Source organism: Rhinolophus sinicus, linkage group LG02 (assembly GCF_036562045.2).
Source record: "Rhinolophus sinicus isolate RSC01 linkage group LG02, ASM3656204v1, whole genome shotgun sequence".
In the NCBI taxonomy this organism is placed as follows: Eukaryota; Metazoa; Chordata; class Mammalia; order Chiroptera; family Rhinolophidae; genus Rhinolophus; species Rhinolophus sinicus.
In genome coordinates this window covers 12,951,755-12,970,761 of record NC_133752.1, presented here as the reverse complement: position 1 = coordinate 12,970,761, position 19,007 = coordinate 12,951,755, and the positions used below count along the sequence as shown (strand labels likewise).

Here is a 19,007-nt window from a genome sequence, read left to right as displayed (position 1 = left end):
TGAATCCTGGAGCTCCATTCCTCAGCCTCGTCCTCACTCACTCATGTGTGCTTGGTCTGTCCCCATGAACCACAGGGACCGGGACAAGGGTACACGGGTGTTCAGCTCTGGGCAAGTTCATATCAGCGCAGTTGCCGCTCGCCCCTCCCTCCTCCTGCGTGTGCTTCCGCGTGTCTTCAGCATGTTACAAAGGTGACCCCGAGCTGAATGGGGTCTGTCGCTGTCGTGCCTCCAGATCTAACCATCCTTCATCCTTCTCCAGTGCCCGGGAAGCCATGGTTCAAGCTTTTTTTTTTTTTTAAATTTGTTTTTTGCAAATGCAGAAAAAAAGTCTTTAGTCTCATAATAAAAATAAGTCTGTTCTGTATTTTACAATATATTTCAAATATTTCCACTATGAAGCATTAATGAGTCCAACGTGGTCAAGACGCAGACAACATTTTCCCGAGACCGAAAGCTGCGGGGAGGCGGTTAGGACGCGCACCTGGCACAGCCGCACTTCACCACCTTCTCCACCTCGCCCACAAAGGAAGACCCGTCAGTGCATTCAAACGAGTATTTCCGCCGCTTGCTCCTCAGGGGGCCGCAGCACTGCCCGCCCGCACAGCCGCCTCTGCACTCCAGGCGGGACACCTTCTTGGTGGTTTGGCAGGCGGCATAGCCCTGCTGCTTTTGGTAGTAATCTCTTATCCGTTCCCCTTGACAAGAGATTTCTAGAGAAGAACAGAAAGCACAAGCATTTTAAGGGCAGTCGCGATAAGCCACACGGAGGCGCCAAGACTGCGCTACTCACTGCAGGAGGGGTTGCTTTTGCTTCCTGTTTGTAAGCGCTATGTTCAAGGTTGTGTACATGACACGTGATGGGCTGGTGGCACAGCCCTCTGTGCTTTGAAAACTGCTTCTTTGGGGCCTTTATTTTCAGCAGAGTGGATACTATGTATGTGAACGATAAATACTATGCTATTGGACTGACAAGAAAATTGGATTCCTACATCTTTTCCTTTATTGCGAAAATGCACATCTTCTGTTTTTACACTCGGAACAGCTGGTTTTGTTTACCACAGGGAGCAGCTTCAGAGAGGATGCAATTTAATTTATTAGATCTGAAGTTTAATATCATTCAGTCTGTTACTTAATACAAGGAACGTTCCACTAGCTTCATAAATTACCCTGGTATGAACTAGTTCAAAAAGAGACACCTGCTTAACGTGTCCATGGGCATATTCCCCTTGTCTTGTCCCTGTGATACACTCAACGAAATCCAGCTGGAGCAAGGGGCGTCCTGATCACGCAGACACAGGAGGAGGAAGGTGGGCTAACAAGTCAGCCCTTTCCATCCCTCTCACCTGCACAATTTGCTGGGATAAATCAGTTTGATTGCAAGGTCACAGGTGATTTTATCCTAAAACTGGAGCAGAATTATTAGCTCCCTCTGCTCGGTGCCAGAAGACGAATTAATAATATGTTTGGATGAGAATAGCAGGTAAAAGTAAGAAGGCAGTAAAGTAAATGTGGTTCTATGAAAGGTAAGGAGGAGTATTTTCACAGCAAATCAAGTTGCGAGGAGACATCTGAGAGCTGTGTAAAATCTTGCAGGGGAGGCTTAGGACATTTCACATCTGGTACCTTAATACCACAGGGAAATAGATAACTAGCTGCAACTCCAAGTCTTGCAAAGACTTGGCGTGCCGCGTATCACTCCTCTCTTTCTGTTGCTCTCTCTTTCTCTCTCTTCAAAGGTGGAGCCCCCTCTTGCTTTTCCAAGAGAGGCGGGTGCCGGCTGGGTTGGCTTACCTCGATCACAGCTGTCCCCAGTGTATCCACTGCTGCACTCACAGTAGGGCTGCCCCAGTCCTGAGAGCCTGCACCTCCCGTGCTTACACTTGATGGCCTGGCAGGGGTTAAACAGATCCTCCTCTTCATCGCACAGGACGCCCCCATGGCCCTCCAGGCACTTACAGCTGTAGGAGAACGCATTGATGGGCAAGCAGGTGCCATGTACACACCTACGGAGATGAGCAACGCAGGAAAGAAAATGTGTTAGCAGACAGGAGAAGGATGGAGGGAGGATGATGGAAGGAATGTAAGATAGTACTAAAGGGCTGACGTTTTCTCTTCCCTCCCGCCACTCCTTCCCTCCTTTCTTAGGGTTTGCTTTGTGAGTGAGGGGATGTATGTTTAACTATTAAGTAGCCCAAACTTACTTATTTCCAAGACAGGGGTCGTTGGTCCTCTGGTCACAGAGGGGCCCCGTCCATCCTTCCTCGCACTCGCAGGTGAAGCCCGACTGACGGCTGGCCTGGCACGTGCCGTGGGCACACACCTTCTTGTGGCATGGCTCACAGCCGGGCAGGATGCCAGTCTGCATGGGTACCTTGCGGAAGTCCTGCAGCTCACTGTTGATGTACAGGTTGCGGAGGCAGCCATGGAAGCTGGTGCCATTGTGCCCGGGGGCCTGGCGCAGAGCTGCAGCTACACTGTTTTTCCCGGGCATGCCTGGGGAGGGACAGGAGGTCAGGGGTCAGGATCTTTGGGGGCTCCTCAGCTGCTGGCCACCCAGACCCTCAGCTCTTTGAGCAGGGAGGCAGTCTGTGGGATACTTCTTTCAGAGAAACAGATATCACAAGCATCCAGTCCTATGGGTCTCAACCTGGATGCACATGAGAATCACATGGGATCTCTGAAGAAATACCGATGCTTGGGACCTCAGCTCAGACCTCCTGATCTGATTGCCGGGCAGGGTGGGGGAGGGAGGAGAGATATGTGTTTCTCTGTGTTGGTTTTTCGAAAGATGCTCCGGGCAATTCTCACGAACAACTAGAATAAAGAACCTAGTTCACTGATGGTCAATCTTTAATTTTTAATATTTGTTTCAAACCAAACCTACATGGAGACATAAATATATAAAACCTAAAAAGCAGAGCTACTGTACCTAAAGGCAAGATTGGGACGGGGAAAGGGTTAGTGTTCCCTTCTCTCTGCAAAGCCACTTGCCCCCAACCTGGACACACTCCCCTGGAAGTCTGGAGTTGCATGAAGCAGGGTGAGTAATCTACCCCCTGACCAGTCTTGGCCCTTAATACTGAAGGGTCCAGTGCCTACGGAGCTTGGTGGGATAGTCAATATGATCCAGTAAGATTGAGTTTGAATTAAGCAGACAAAGGAGCCTCTGTAATCTCTAGAGTCTCGGTTCAGTCCATCAAGATTCAAAGGGCGAGAGCAGGGGTTCACAGTGACCATTCACCCCGGCCCTGCCAAATTCTAAGCTAGCACCTCATCCAGCTCACCAGCGACAACGTCCCACGTTCAGTCGTGGATGTCAGTCCCTGAAACACTCACCCAGGCTTCCTATCAGGACAGCACCTCATTCACATCATTTTTTTTTCTTGCTAATTGAGAGTGAAGCCTTCATATTCTAAGAAATCGGGACTATAAAAGAAATTCCTCCAAAAACAGAATTTGCAATCTTTGTATACACACATTCCACTAGTGACAGTCGTCTAGTAACCCTCTTTTGGAAAAACTGAGGAATCTTTCCACGGCCTAAGCCAGACCCTGAAATAGTTGCTGGATAGGATCCCACACAAGGCAACCGCCCAGGTCACAGAGGGAGAAGCAGAGGGAAGAGGAGGCCTTTGGAGCAGCTGACTTCCCTCTCCAGTGCTATGCCCTCGCTGTACCTGGACTCTGAGCTTCTGGCTGGAGGGTCTAGGCTGGGGACAGCCCGGCTCTCATTCTCCAGGGGGTTCAATGGTTCTAAGGACCAGGAACCTCAGCTCTCTTTGGGCCCTGCCTCTCAGCAGCATCATCTTTCCCATTCAAAGGAGCCCTGCTTGCGTTCCTGCAGGCACCAAAGTCAGCAAGCTGGCTGCACAAAACCACTAGGCTAGAGGTCAAAGTCTGTATTGTTGGTTCTGTGTGAACTTGGGCTTGGCTTTCCCAGTTCCAATGGCAGTGGATGGACCTGAACAGTTGCTTCCAAGCTGGTTCACATAAGAACCATCAGAAATGGGAATTCAGAAGGCAGCCCCCCAGGCCCCACCCTGAGATTCTGACCGGGAGGAAGGAATGGGGTGCAGAAATCTAAGTGATAACATGCATCTCAGGTGACTGTCACGCTGGTGGCCCATGGTCACACCTCGACAGTTTCTGAATTAGGCATCTCGGGGTTGAAGTTTTAGGAATGCAGGCTTTGGGTCTGTGTCCACCGGGCCTTGGAAACTGGGCTCTTTGTAGAATGGAGTCAGAAAGATGAAATGTGTCATTTCCAGGAGAGGACTAGTGACAGGCAATTCCTGGCTCTGGAATAAGTTCCTCTAATTTAATCTTACCCATCCATCACAAATGTATGGACTTTAATTTCCACTATTTATGGTCCCTTCCTCGGAAGTTAAAAAAGAACGTCTTCCAAAAGTATCTTAATAGCTCATTTTGACGGGAGTACAGCACATATATATGCACGTGTCAAGACTAAATGCAGACCGGGGATATTCCACACCAAGGAGAAATAGTGAGGGAATGTGTTCCTTCTTTCCCAAAGCTAACAATTGTAAGAGGTCCGGTTTGGATTATAGTAATTTGTGAATGAAAATACTGACACATCACACACATATTTAATAGGATATCATGCAATCAAGAACTATTCTCAGCCAATCTTTCCACGTGCTTGGCACATTTCTGACTAGATGATTAGGTCTTAATGAATAAGCAGAGGTAGATCCCTGTTATTTTTTTTTTCTTTTAGTCTTTCTTCTATGCTATGAGCCAGAGCCAGAATTCAATCAATCTATCAATCAATAGATAATTATAGAAAAACCTTAATGATCTCAATGACAATAAAGGGACCAAGTGTCAAAGCTGAGGTCCTCTGTGGAATGGGGGCATTTGTGACACGTGTAGGGGTCTTTATGTGCAGGTCTTAACTTTCTAAAAAAAATTATCAAATTTATTTGTGTGACATTGGTTAATAAGATTGTATAAGTTTCAAGTGTACAACTCTATAATATTAGGTTGCTGCAAAAGTAACTTTGGTTTTTGCAATTATTTTTAACCTTTTAAACAGCAATTACTTTTGCACCAACCTAATAAGTCATCTATATATGAGTGATGCATTATATGTTTGTCTCCTAAAGTCAATTCTCCTTATATTTGACCCCCTGTCACCATATATTTGACACCCTTTACCATCTTCTATCCCCCCCCCCCACTTCCCTTACAGTCTGGTAACCACCATACTGTGGTGTCTGAGTTTTTTTTGTTGTTGTTACTTTCTGTTTTATATCCCACACATGGGTGAAATCAGATGCTTCTTTACTTTTTCTAAGTTATTTAACTTAGCATGATATTCTTAAAATCTACCCATGTTGTCGCAAATGACAGTGTTTCATCTTTTCTTATGGCTAAGCAGTATTCCATTGTGTACATGTACCACATGTTCTGTATCCAATCATGCATCAAAGGTATCACACCTCTTGCCTTCAAATTATACTAAAAAGTGACAAAAAACAGGATGGTATTGGCCAAAAACAGATACACAGACCAATGCAAGAGAACTGAGAACCCAGAAATAAACCCACATATATATGGGCAAATAATTTTCGACAAAGGAGCCACAACCAATGGAGAAAAGACAGACTCTTCAATAAATGGTGCTGGGAGAATTGGAAAGCCACATGCAAAAGAATGAAACTGCTATATGTCACCATACACAAAAATTAACTCAAAATGGATAAAATTGCTAAATGTAAGACCTGAAACAATAAAATACACAGAAGAAAAATTTGGTAGTGAACTTACGGACTTTGGTCTTAGAGAGGATTTTATGAATTTGACATTACAGGCAAGGGAAGTAAAAGCAAAAATAAATGAATGGGACTACATCTAATTAAAAAGCAAAAGAAACCATCAACAAAATAAAGAGGCAACCAACCAAATGGGAGAAGATATTTGCAAATAATACCTCCGCTGAAGGGCTAATATGAAAAATATATGAAGAACTCATACAACTCAACTGCAAAAAACAAACAAACCACAAAAACAAAAACAAAACAATCTAATTTAAAAATGTACAGAGGACCTGAACAGACACTTCTCCAAGAAGACGTACAAACGGTCAACAGATATATGAAAAAATGCTCAACATCACTAGCTATGAGGGAAATGCAAATCAAAACCACAAAGAGATACCACCTCATACCTATTAGAATGGCTGTTGATAACGTTACAAATAGTAACAAGTGTTGGAGAGGCTGTGGAGAAAAAGGAACTCTCATACACTGTTTGTGGAAATGTAAATTGGTACAGCCACTACGGGAAACAGTATGGAGGTTCCTCAAAAAACTAAGAATAGAGTTACCATATGACCTAGAAATCCCTCTTCTAGGTATCTACCTGAAAAATTTGAAAACATTTATTCGTAAAAATACACGTCCCCCTATGTTCCTTGCAGCATTATTCCTGGTGGCCAAGACACAGAAACAACTTTTTGTTTAAATCCCATTAGCTAATACTACATGTTCTGGTTTGAATATTACACAGAAAAGCATAAGGATTAGATTGTTTTGTATTTAGTAAAGTCTGTATCATAGGTAGTTGATAACCGGAGGGTAGGCGAAGCTACTTCCCTGTTTTGCTAGAGAATACTTCAAGGGGCTTAAGGCCTGGATGCACTACTTTCTGTGTCATCCTTGGGGAGCATCCCTGTTTTCAAACTTGGAGAAAAAGGAGAGCTAGTTTACCTCGCTCTCCTTTGCTTACTCAGGTTGTCCTGCCTTTGTTAGACAGAATTCAGGGCAATGGTCTTACAATTGCCCTGTAGCTCTTCAATCTGAATTATCCTTGAGACTGCTCTCTGAGTTGGAAGGAAAGGGTCCTTTTTCACTGCATTCTGAAGGGGTTTCAAATGATTTAATGGAATGGTTTCTACTGAAAGCATAATGAAATCAAGTGAAGGAAAAATCCAGCCATCAACAAAAAGCCACAAAACTTAGATTGCTTCTCTTTCCACTCTATGTTAAGAAGTGAATGGAAATACAGGTGGCCCTGGGGTCAGACAGACCTGGACTCAAATAAGGTGGCTATCACTTCATAGCTCTGTGAACTTGGACGGGTTTTGTGAAGTCCCTGACACTGTCCCTTTAGGACTGTTAAACAAAAAAAAAAATCACACCTCCTTCCTAAAGTCTCTGAGAATTACGATTGTAAAAGAAGTATTTGTGTTGAGCACATAGTATGTGTTTAGTAAAGAGAATTTCTCTCAGACCACAAGTAAACCCACGCCTTGCTTCACCCATCTCAAAGCAACGGCTGTTAACTCGCACAGGCAGAATGGAAGGCTTCTGCCTTTTAAGGCATCTCATACTTGTGATTTCCATGAAGCATCTAGGTCAGTCAACTTGCTGCACAGACCTAACACGTGATGAATTTGATTACTGGAAAACACGTCTGCCTTCCCCACTCCCCTGGGCACAGAAGATAGGTAATTGTTTTCAACTGCATATCTTTCATGCATCTATTAACTTAGTTCTCAGCATATGGGAGGTGTTCGATAAATATTTACAGAATTGAACCAAAGAGTTACTATTGCTGACAACAATGAAACTCTATCAATAAGTTAAGAATTTACTACAGCAGAAATTATTAAAAACAGAAGTGCTCTGGATATTCAGGACAATTCCATAAAATGCTATCAGGGAAGGCTTTGAGGACTTAAGAAATCATGTAGCAGCCAAAGGTTACTATTTTCAAGGGAATAACATGAATTTCATGAAAATATCTGTTGACAGTGAAGAAATGAGCTACACTGATGTGTTCAAAAGCCTTAGCTAATTTATCTGCAAAATTAGTGAATTTTATCAGTCAATTCAACTTGATTCAATGTGATTTGGTTCACTGCCACTCAATACGACATCACATGCTTTCTTGTTCCTTTGCCTAAATTTGAAATTCTCTGTCTCCAAGTTTATATTGACTTCTCCAAAAATGGGCAAAGGTATAAGCCCTCTCCTCTGGGCTACTTCAGAATTTTGCTTACACTTCCTTCCTCGTCTATTTACTCATCTGACTTCTTGCATGAAAATAAACTCCAGAATCTTTATCACTTCAAGCCCTAATCCACCTTCCCAGACCTCTCTCTTGTTCATAAACATTAAGGTTACAGCTAAACAAAAACACAGTTTGTACACTTAGTTTGCTCATTCATTCATTCAATTTCATTAATAATTATACTGTCATCTACATGAGTTACTGTGTTTCCTTGAAAATAAACCTAGCCAGACCATCAGCTCTAATGCACCTTTTGGAGCAAAAATTAATGTAAGACCCAGTATTATTTTAATATAACATAAGACCCGGTCTTATATAAGACCAGGTATAATAATATAATATAATATAATAATATAATATTATATATATATATATATATATATATATATAATAGTGGGTCTTATATAATAAATATAAGACTAGGTCTTATATTAATTTTTGTTCCAAAAGATGCATTAGAGCTGATGGTCCGGCTAGGTCTTATTTTCAGGGAAACACGGTATCAAATGGTAGCCCAGACATTCCAGCAGGTGACATTTGATGGAGGCTGGTAGTGCTTGTCTCCTCAAGGGAGTTGGGGTGGGGTCATGTAACTTCACAGTGTTTGTCATTTTCTTCATTGTCTGATTTGATCGCTCACCAGCTTTCTAACCAGATCAAATAATAAGATGAAATTACATGACATGTCAATCACCCGGCATGTGATAGCCACACAAAAAAATACTAATGTCCTTCTCTACGCCAACCACACATTTAGCTAAAACCAGAGCTGGGATTACAAAACTGTCCCTTCCCACCCATCTAGGGCTCTTTCTTTACCCTCCTAGTTGTCCATCTTTCAATGACTGGTTACTACTGGTCAGTTGCCATGCTGCCAGGCACCAGCAACTTCAGAATTAGTCTGGGAACCCACTGGATTTGGAAGAGAGCTTACCGCCTACGTAGAGTGGCGAGTCAAAATTTAGAGTGGACTGCTTTGACAAGTTGGTGATGATTTTGGGGCTCCCTCCATCCACAGAGAGGGAGAGACTCTGATCCAGGGCAAGTAGTTCCACAATGTGAAAGTTTCCATCATTGATCGTCTCCACGCTACAAACAAACAAACAAACGAAAAACTTAGGTGATGCTTCTATTTTCTTTTTATTAAAGAAAATAAATTATAATATAAACTCCAATGAGCCTTTCTAGGGAAAAGATACAACTGTCTAACAAAAATAAAGACCAAAACCAATAGTTGATTTAAAAATAAGAGATATTTTAAGGAGATACAATTTCTATTTCTTAGCAACAGATACAAAATAAGCTTATTGTTCCATTGGGAGAAGAGGAAATGCGTGCATCTGATTATTATCCATTCACATTCTCCCCGCACATAGATATTACAGAATATGCTTGATGAACTTGCTTTTAAATGCCACAGAGTCCCATTTACTGAGATACTATTACTTCAAAATGTATTTAGAAGACAAGGAACCTACACCTGTGCCAACTGTCTTCCATGGACATGAGTGTTTGTAGATCACTTGCTTCTGCTCTCTTCAACATGATACATTAACACTTATTAGAATCAAACATACATACAAATATGGTAAGAACCAACTTGGTAGAATCGCCCTTTTAAAATTTGTTGATTAATAATATACTCTTATACTATACTCTTGAATGATATACTTAACTACCACCAGATAAATTCAAGAGTAATACTATACTCTTGAATTTTTCAGGGGACCACCCATCACATGATATATTACTGTAAAGAAGTCTGTGTTCAATGGAGGACTGGGAATAACAGATTAAATAGAAAGCTTAGCATAGTCATATCCTGGGAGTCTAGTGGTGACAGTGGTTCTTCAGTTTCTCTTTTATAACTTTATAGGACCAGGTCTAACAATTATTAGGTCTAACAAAAAAAATGTAGGGAGCTTATGGAAATTCATAAAATAGATAAAAATAAGATAAGAAACTGAGGTAAATGAAAAATGAGGACATAAAATAATAGGAATTTAGGTACAATTAGTAAGTAGGTGCTATACAGTTTTAGAGTGTGGTTGTAAATCTAACAGGAGTGTTTCAACAGGTGAAGAGGAAAACAGGACCAGTGAAACAGGACTAATGAAGAAAACAGGATCAGACACAGTTAAGTGTCAGGAATATGCTCACCTGTTACTATAGAGGCAAAATATGGCATAACGCGAGTTGGGGCCAAAAGTAAACAGTGAATATTAAAGAGCTAAAATACTAGTATATTGACTGCAAAGATTGCAAAAAAGGATCAAAAACGGAAACATGAGAGCACACGAGAGAGCGATTGTGAATATCTAATATTTTTTACACAAGGTATTTGCTTAAATTTCCAGATGCTGATATTTAAATTTGCAGATATGTCAAGCCTGGAAAATAACAGAAAAATGTATTGACTTTTCTGCATGGTTCTCACCACAAAAGTCTAATCTCATTCCATTTTTTGCCTACATAGAATAGAAAGTTTTTGCGATTTGAGAACAATATACAATATTCTGCAGAACTGTGAAAACATTTGAAATTCTCGTTTTAAGTGGTTAGAAGAGCCCACATGCACAGCGATCTTTGCTAACCTGCCTCAAATATCATTTTTAAAAAAATCAATGTTAAATATGCTGATCAATATTTCCGCCTTCTATAATTTAATTATCCCAATATTGATACCATTAAAATCAACAGAAAGAACAACATACAAGGAAATCACTCTCTAAGTTGCATAGTAACTGTTAGTGACCTTAAATATGACTGTTTTCTAAGGTGACATGTTGAATAGTCATATCAAATACTGGTTAAGCATAGAGATTTTGGTGTCAGATGAGCTTGGATTTGAATCCTGGTCTTGCATTTATTAAATGTTTGACTTCATATAAGTTACTTAATTGCTAATAAACTTCAGCTTTCTCTTCAGTAAATATGAATAAATAGTTATCCCTCTCATGGTTAATTTGAGGTCTATATGAAATGATTTTTTTAAAGGCAGAGCAAAGCATCCAGCATATGGAAAAGTGCAAAGTTAGATATTAGTATCACCATCATTGTCACCTCCCCACCTCTACCACCACCACCACCACCACCACCACCACCACCACCTAAATAATCCAGTACTATTTCAGAATCTTTTTCGGGAAGAAATTTGTCCAGTTTTATTTTTAATTATTGTAAGATAATGCTAATGACTGGCAGAACTATAATAACTTCTTTGGGGGCATATCTCGTTTAAATTACTAAAAGTTTTACGTAAAACTTTCAATTAAAGATATACATGAAGAAGGTAGTGGTCGATTGCTTTTCCTTTGTGATCATAAACAACTAACTGGTTTTACAGGAATGTTCTATGAGTCATAAACATTAATAAAGGCCCCCTTTTCCTCTATAATTGCAAAGAAAAAACACTTATGTACTGGGGAATGCGTTCTTGGTCTCACGCTGGTCTTAGACAATCAATCCAGGCACGTCATCATTGCTGCTGGTATTTGATGTGGTACACTTAGTAAGATTCTTTAAAGTACTTATTTCCCTGCTCCTCAATGTATCCAGTAGAGTGTTTGGTAAATAGTAGATGCTCAACAAATACATGTTAAATAATTAGACTATAAGGGAGATGTACGAAGAATGACATACAGCTATTAGTTTTTGTGTTTTTTTGTGTAATACTAACTGGATTTCAGTTACAGAATAGTCAAGAGGCTTCAAGAATTCTTCAGGCAGGACATCTAAAGGATGCATTTTATTTAAAAATGTAGATTTTTTTTTTTCAGTGGCCATATCCTGAAGTATAATACTGGGAGATAAATCTTGTTCAGCTAGTTTAGGTCTCATTAGATGTTGTGACATTAGATTAGTGATTTCAGGTAGTTTTTCTCTGCCTTATTTTCCTCATCAGGGAAATGTGAATGATATGACCGAAGAATTATATAGCACATACTATATGAGTCAGGTCCTGTTCTAAGAATTTTACATGTATTATTATTAATAACTCATTTAAAGACCCATAACAACCCTAAGGATTGGGCAGTAGGGTAGTCAAGGTGGCAGAGCCAGTGTCTAAACAGCTTTGAAGCCAGGCTGACGGGTTGTAGAGTACGTGCTTTTAATTATTATGCATTGTTTTTACAATGAAACACCTGAGGAGTACCTAGTACTATACAATCAACATGTGTTCTCATCGCTAATCAGCCTTTAATAAGTGATTTCTCTCCTAAATAGCCCAGGAATACAGTTCTACAGAAAATAACCTTATATGATGGTGGCACAAATTGATAGATATATTTACTGAAAATTAAGGAATTGTAAAAAAAAAAATATGTAGCATCATGTGAGTTTGAAGGTTATGAGAATTCATCTGGAGTACACAGATAGGCAACTTGGATTTGGGTTCTATTTTCCCAATTATAAGTGACATCCAGACTGACTAGGTTTGTCTCTGCCCAAAAGCTGTTAGTGTCGAATCTGATCATTCTGTCTGGGATTTGGCCAGAGTTACCACTGGGCTTCATTCCATTTATATTTCCCTAGAATTAAGTGAGGCCTCATCCTGGCCTTTTAACAGGTAAGTATTGTGAAATTAATGTTTTTAGGTTCTTTGTTTTTTTAAAATGACATTGTGTGTATGGGGCCTGAAGAGATTATGTGAGAGATAAGAGTATTCTAAATTGGTGTTTTATGCCGTCTTGTAAAGCATGAGATAAACTGGGGAATGCTTTGTCTACACACCCTTTTAAAAATACAAGCAGGGGCTAACACACCAGTTGTTACATGATAAAACTGAGCCATCATCGATTTTACAGTCAATCACAGTCATCTCCTACCAATCAACTTGAAAGACATAACATCCTTTTGGGTTCTGACAAGTATTGATAAACTCGCTTTCACCGCTCCCTAGGGTGAAATATCCATATATTTGATGACTCACGAAAGTCACAAGTGAACCACTTAACATTGAGCCTTTCCACTGGAAACATAAATTGCATTTATTACCACTATTATGTAATTTAATGTTACTGCTCTCATCTATTACCTGAGACTTTATTTTCTTGAATTTCTAAATGGATGTACGAAAACAAAGCAGTTATTCAACTATGTCTTGTGGTTTGCTACAGAAAAAGAGTTTAAAAACTTGGGGCCTAGAAGAAGGGCTCTAACTTGTCTTGGATTTTCTTATTTGAAGTGTCACATTCACAATGACATTTTTATATTTCTGTCTCAACCACCAATCTTCAGGTATTTCAGTAATGTAATAAAGATCAATAGTTCATTTTGCTTGTATAAGCTCCAGCTTTTTGCCTTAACATTTTAAAGTATCTGTTGGTGTATTCTGCATGATGGAATAGGAATCTAGAACCAGACAAATTCAACTGGTCATCTCATTTTGATATCTCTGGTCAGAAGATACTTCAACTGTTGAGTGGGATGGGTAAAAAAAAAAAAAAAAAAAAATTCCATGAAACGGGAAGGCCAAATGGGATTAAAGGTATTTATCTGCATAAGAGTTTTCACAAGGGCATTTTATAAAGTAGTTAGCTTATCGAGTAAAGTTACATTTTAATCAGTACTTTGGAAGCCAATTAGCTAATATAAATAAAAATGCCCTATAATAGGAAGGGCCTTCCACATTTGAACGTACAGTAAGATGACAACATTTGCACGTGGGTATTTATCCTTCAGTGTCGGATATCTGAGTGTGAAGCGTATCACTTATCTACCGTCACTACCAATCACTGTGAGCTCCTCTGTGCCTAGCACTGTACTAAGCGCCTTACATTCCTTACTGCCAATTCTCCCAGACACATGCGAAAAACAGAATTTCAATGGCTCAGATGAGGAAAGGTAAGCACAAAGAGAGGAAGTGAATTGCTCAGGATTATAAAGCTGGTAAATAGTGGTGCCTTCCCGTACATATCAAGAACAGCTGGGTGTTTATCTTGGAAATGAGAAGGCCATATAGATTCTGTCTATTGTCTGTTTCTCCAGTGAGACCCAATTCTATTATTATTATTATTATTATTATTATCATTATTATTATTATTAAATCTAAGCCTGTAAGACGATTTACCCAGACGCTCAGTAGTGAAGGAAGCCTTACAATCAGCACAAGAAAGTCCCCTGAAGGTACAGAGGTCCCCTAAATACTGAAACTGTAAAGCATGGTACAGTGCTGTACATTTGTAAGATGTTCATCCGATCTCCTAGTTTTTATTTTTATACTTTTATTTTTTTTTATTTAAGGAGGGTACAGCTCACAATGGCCTATGAAGGGATCGAACTGGCAACCTCGATGCTACTAGCACCATGCTCCAACCAACAGAGCTAACCGGCCACCCCAAGATGTCCTAATTTTTTAATAGTAATTGACTGTTTCCAAAGAAGCTGTCTGGTTTGAAAATTTTCATTAATTTGAATCTAAAGAAAGAACTCTACCATTTTTATGAATATTTATTTAAAAAGTTTCTAACTACTCTCTAGATGAAAAGAAAGCCATTTTGAAGGACAATCAGTTATCAGCCTGCTTGAGAAAAAAAATGTGTTACTCCATTCCTGTGTGAGGGATTACTGCTGATGTTAGCTTTAAGTTTGGGCTGTCATTCATTTATGCATTGATTCATTTATTTATCCCACTTTTGCGCAATCCCTGTTTACGCTATTCTCTAAGCTCTGTAACGATTAGGCACATGTATGATACTCTACGTTCATTCACTTGTTAGGTAGCTGGTGTCAGCAGTGTCTGCTGATTAGACCCCTACACAGCAGGGTGCTGGCAGATGTTCAGCAACTGCCTCTCTGAGATAGATAAAGAGCCTGGGATTTTAGTGATTTCTGGGGGGGGAATATTCCCGACAGGGCTGGTTTCAAGGCCAACATCAGTAGGCCTATATCAGAACTTGGATATGAGAAGAGATGCCCACCAAGAGTTCTCCGAGCACAGCTCAAATATAGTCCTTTTATAAAAGTGGTTCTGAAATTTTGGTCCCTGGACCAGAGCGTCACCTTGGAACGTGCAGACATGAAAATGTGTGGGCTCAGCTGAGATCTGAATCCCAGAAGCTAGAGGTGGACCCCAGTAGTCGGCGTTCTAACAGACCGTTCAGGCCACTGTGATGCACGCTATTTGGAGACAATGCTCCACCGCACTGCCTGGGTGTCTGGCCCCGCTATCAGGAAGCATGTCTACAAGAAATCACAATGTCCTTTCAGGTGTGAAAAACAAAAGGAGAAAATGGGCATGCCACTTTAGTTCTACTTAAAAGGGAATCATGATTACATCTTGGGTTTTCTTAAACATGCTTAAAGCTATGTTGACTACTTCCTCTAGACATAATTCGGGGAGATAATGGTTCCCATATAGATCCATTTGAGACAATAATTGACATCTAAAGTGAAACTTTTTAAAGCAAAAAATATCCTAAGGAAACAATAACTTAATGTGTGATTATTTTCCCCTAATTTTACCAGATTTAATTTTACTAAAGTTAAATCCATTTCCATCAATGTTGAAAACTAACCAGACAACTGAAAAGATGCACCTGACATACTAAATTATTCCTGTATGTGATATTCCAATAGCACATTAGATAATGCATAATTTGGAAAACAAAGTTTACCAAAGTCAATCATATAGAACATAAAATCATGCAGTTAAACTGAATTAAACTGAACAAAGTCTTTACTTATTTAAGAATAAGTAAAACTACTTCCTTTTAAAACATTAGTGTAGTGTATTTTTAACAAAAGGGTAAGGGGGCAGGGGTGTGGTAGATGAGGGTAAAGGGGATCAAATATATGGTGATGGAAGGAGAACTGACTGTGGGTGGTGAACACACAATGTGATTTATAGATGATGTAATACAGAATTGTACACCTGAAATCTATGCAACTTTTCTAACAATTGTCACCCCAATAAACTTTAATTAAAAATAAATAATGACATGTAAAGTGGACACACATCAAGATTTGAAAATTTGTTTAATAAACAAAATGTTTATTAAACAACTTATGGGAAAGTTGATGGTAGCAGTGTTATTGACGGATTTTGCTATAATGATAGAGAAGGGATATCTTTTGTCAGAGTTCACATTCTAGTAAGTAAGGCCTGAGCAAGGTCCAAAGGATTTGATAAATGCCAGAAAATTAGGAGGAGCAGAGTTAAGGCATGGGACAAATTTCAAGTTGAATGTGAAGGAAAGAAAAAGGTTAAGAGCAACTCCCATCATAGGGGTCTATGATTCCCAAGAAGATGGTGATGCCTCTCAATGAACTGAGGAACGTAACAGGGACACACATTGGGTGAAACAAAGGAAATGAACTCAGTTTTGGAATTCTGAATATATAATCCCAATAGCTACCGTTGTTTACTTATTGACATGTATTGTTCCAAATATTTTACATGTATCAAATTGTAAAATTCTTACCACAGTCCCACAAAGATGGAACTCTGATTTATTAACCCATTTACGAAGTGAGGCCCAGAGAACTTGCTCAATTAGCTAAAGACACACAGTTAATAGAGAGCAGAGCTGGGACTTGAATCAAAGCAGATGGGCTTTGGAGTACCTGAGCTTTTTTATTACTTCAATTTTTGTTTGAGTGATAAAGACATCCAAATGGCTCAAAACTCAAAACATATAAAATGGTATTCATATAGTAGTCTTGTTTCCACCTCATTCTTTCCTCTGTATCCCTAGTTTGTCTTTATGGAAATAAAAATACATACATTTATTTACGCACCTTTGACACTGCTCTGCGTTACCAGTTTTTTCTTTTGAACCGAGCAATATACCTTGGAAATCTTTCCATGTCATACATACAGAACCTCCACATCACCTCCTTCCCTCCCTTCCTTACCTTGTTCTTAACAGTCCATTCCACTGGGTGGATGTAGCACAGCTTATTTAGCTAGAAACTTGGGTTGTTTCCTAACTTTTGTTTTTACAACCAATGTCACAGTGAATTACTTGAAGACATGTCATTTCTATGTCTTCAGGTATATCTGTAGGATCAAGTCCCAGAAGTGGGATTTCCTAGGTCAGAGAGTCAATGTATTTGCAATGTTGACAGATAGTTTCAAATTGCCCTCCATAGAAACTGTAGACAATCTGTACTTTTAATGCTAAATTTTAGGATAGAGGGTACACTTTCCACTCCTCTGCTATACTACAGATATACCAGAAATATTTTCCTGTATTGTTAAAAGGTAGATGAGAAGGGAGACAACTGAGAGAGGCGTGAGGACAGAGCTGAGTTTAGAATTTAATACTCAGACCTTATGCGGTAGGTTCTGTATTATTATTTACAGATATGGATTCTGAGGCAGAGAACGATTAAGCACCTTCTCTAAGTTTATATACTAGTAATTGACCAAGCCTAGATCTAAACACACATCTTACCTACTGTGATTACTACGTGTCCAATACTAGATTCTCCTATGTATTGAAATAATTTAATTGCTCTCTATATTTTACCAACGCATTTTTCTATCCCAAGTTGGAATATTAATGTGTTCTATATTTATATAGTGACACATATTAATTGATCAATTAATCAATTAATCTATCATCTCTCTATCTGAAGTTAGGAAAGTATTGCTTCTTTCTTGTACTTAAAAATAATGTAGTAACTTCTCTTGATCGTTGTACCATTAAATAAAGAGCAAGAATTAAATGAAAGCTATGTTTTCCCTGGACCTCAAAAGAGATGCCTCCATTAGATGACCTGCAAGCAGAAACTAGCGCCAGAAGTAGCCTTCTGGTTCATCATGAAAAGTGTGCGATGTGATATTATTCCTTTTCGTAAATGTCACAAGATATGCTCTATGTTTGTTAGGCAAAAAATGGCAATGAACATAAACCCAAAATAAGCTCTTTATAGTAAGTCCTCATTTGGATACAATCACTTGGATTTCTATAAATTATATAGAAATATTTTAAGTATATTTTATGTGAACATTCGCTTTAATGTTCACATAAAGCTTTACTATGGTTTCTGAGAGTTCTCTGCTATTTCATTGCATGAAATAAAACAAAACAAAAAAAAAATCAAAAAGAAAAATGAACCATAAAATCAATATTCTGAAATCTTTTTATGAGCTGAGTCAAATTGAGGCTATATAATTTAAGGCCTGGCAGTATCTAAAATGTTGGCACTGATTCATCGGCATTTTGAGATGAAATAACGATTGTACTCCACCTGGAAACCAATAATTATGCGTTTGTTTTCATGCTGTAAATATTCCCAAGTGGGTTAGCTCTCCACCAAAAGGATTTATTGAATTCCATTCATGGCTACAATTGGCATCGACTTTCCTGGAACTGCTATGAAGGATCAAATAGGACGTGAAGGCTTTGAAACTCATTGATATATATGTATATAAGAATAATGTCAATAATATCTCCATTTTATGTCCCAGTCAATGCCGACAGATTTGTTGCCAAGCTTGTTTGGCCTATAGAGGCATTTTGTTCACCACATATGGTATTTTTATATAATGTGAATCAATATTTAAAGGAGGGAATATCTCATATTTTAAAGAAATTCAGATTTCTGCCTTTGCTTAAAAAATCTGGAGTCCTGTTCTGTCAAACCAGCATTTTCACATGGCAGCATTCAGGGAGAGCTGAGTAGATGTAACTGAGTCCTGTTTGGACAAAGATTTGCTGTTGATTTACTCCAGGCACAGCCACCCCTACTACCGTGTTTCCCCCAAAATAGATCGGGTCTTATATTAAGGTTTGCTCCAAAAGACACATCAGGGCTTCCATTCAGGGGATGTCATCCTGAAAAATCACGCTACGGCTTATTTTCTGGTTAGGTCTTATTTTTGGGGAAACACGGTATGTTGCCAACAGCAAGGCTATTTGTAACAGAGGAATACCTCTCTGAAAAGTTAGAGCTTTTCTAGAGAAACTGAATGAGAACCCACTATTTTCTTTCAGTTGGTCTGCGTCAGTTAA

General features: G+C 39.3%; 1 protein-coding gene across 6 annotated transcripts in view; it reads right to left on the bottom strand.

Moving 5' to 3' along the window:
- Positions 1 to 286: 286 nt before the first annotated feature.
- SLIT2 (slit guidance ligand 2) overlaps positions 287 to 19,007 on the bottom strand; it is a 331,277-nt gene continuing 312,556 nt past the window's right edge. For all 6 annotated transcript variants that reach the window (XM_074321764.1, XM_019743900.2, XM_074321767.1 and 3 more), the window contains 4 exons: positions 8,978 to 9,132; positions 2,205 to 2,496; positions 1,795 to 2,006; positions 287 to 713 (listed from right to left, as the gene is read on the bottom strand). In XM_074321764.1, coding sequence (XP_074177865.1) covers positions 472 to 713; positions 1,795 to 2,006; positions 2,205 to 2,496; positions 8,978 to 9,132 — 901 coding nt within the window. In that variant the 3' untranslated portion in view covers positions 287 to 471. The remainder of the gene's footprint in view (positions 714 to 1,794; positions 2,007 to 2,204; positions 2,497 to 8,977; positions 9,133 to 19,007) is intronic.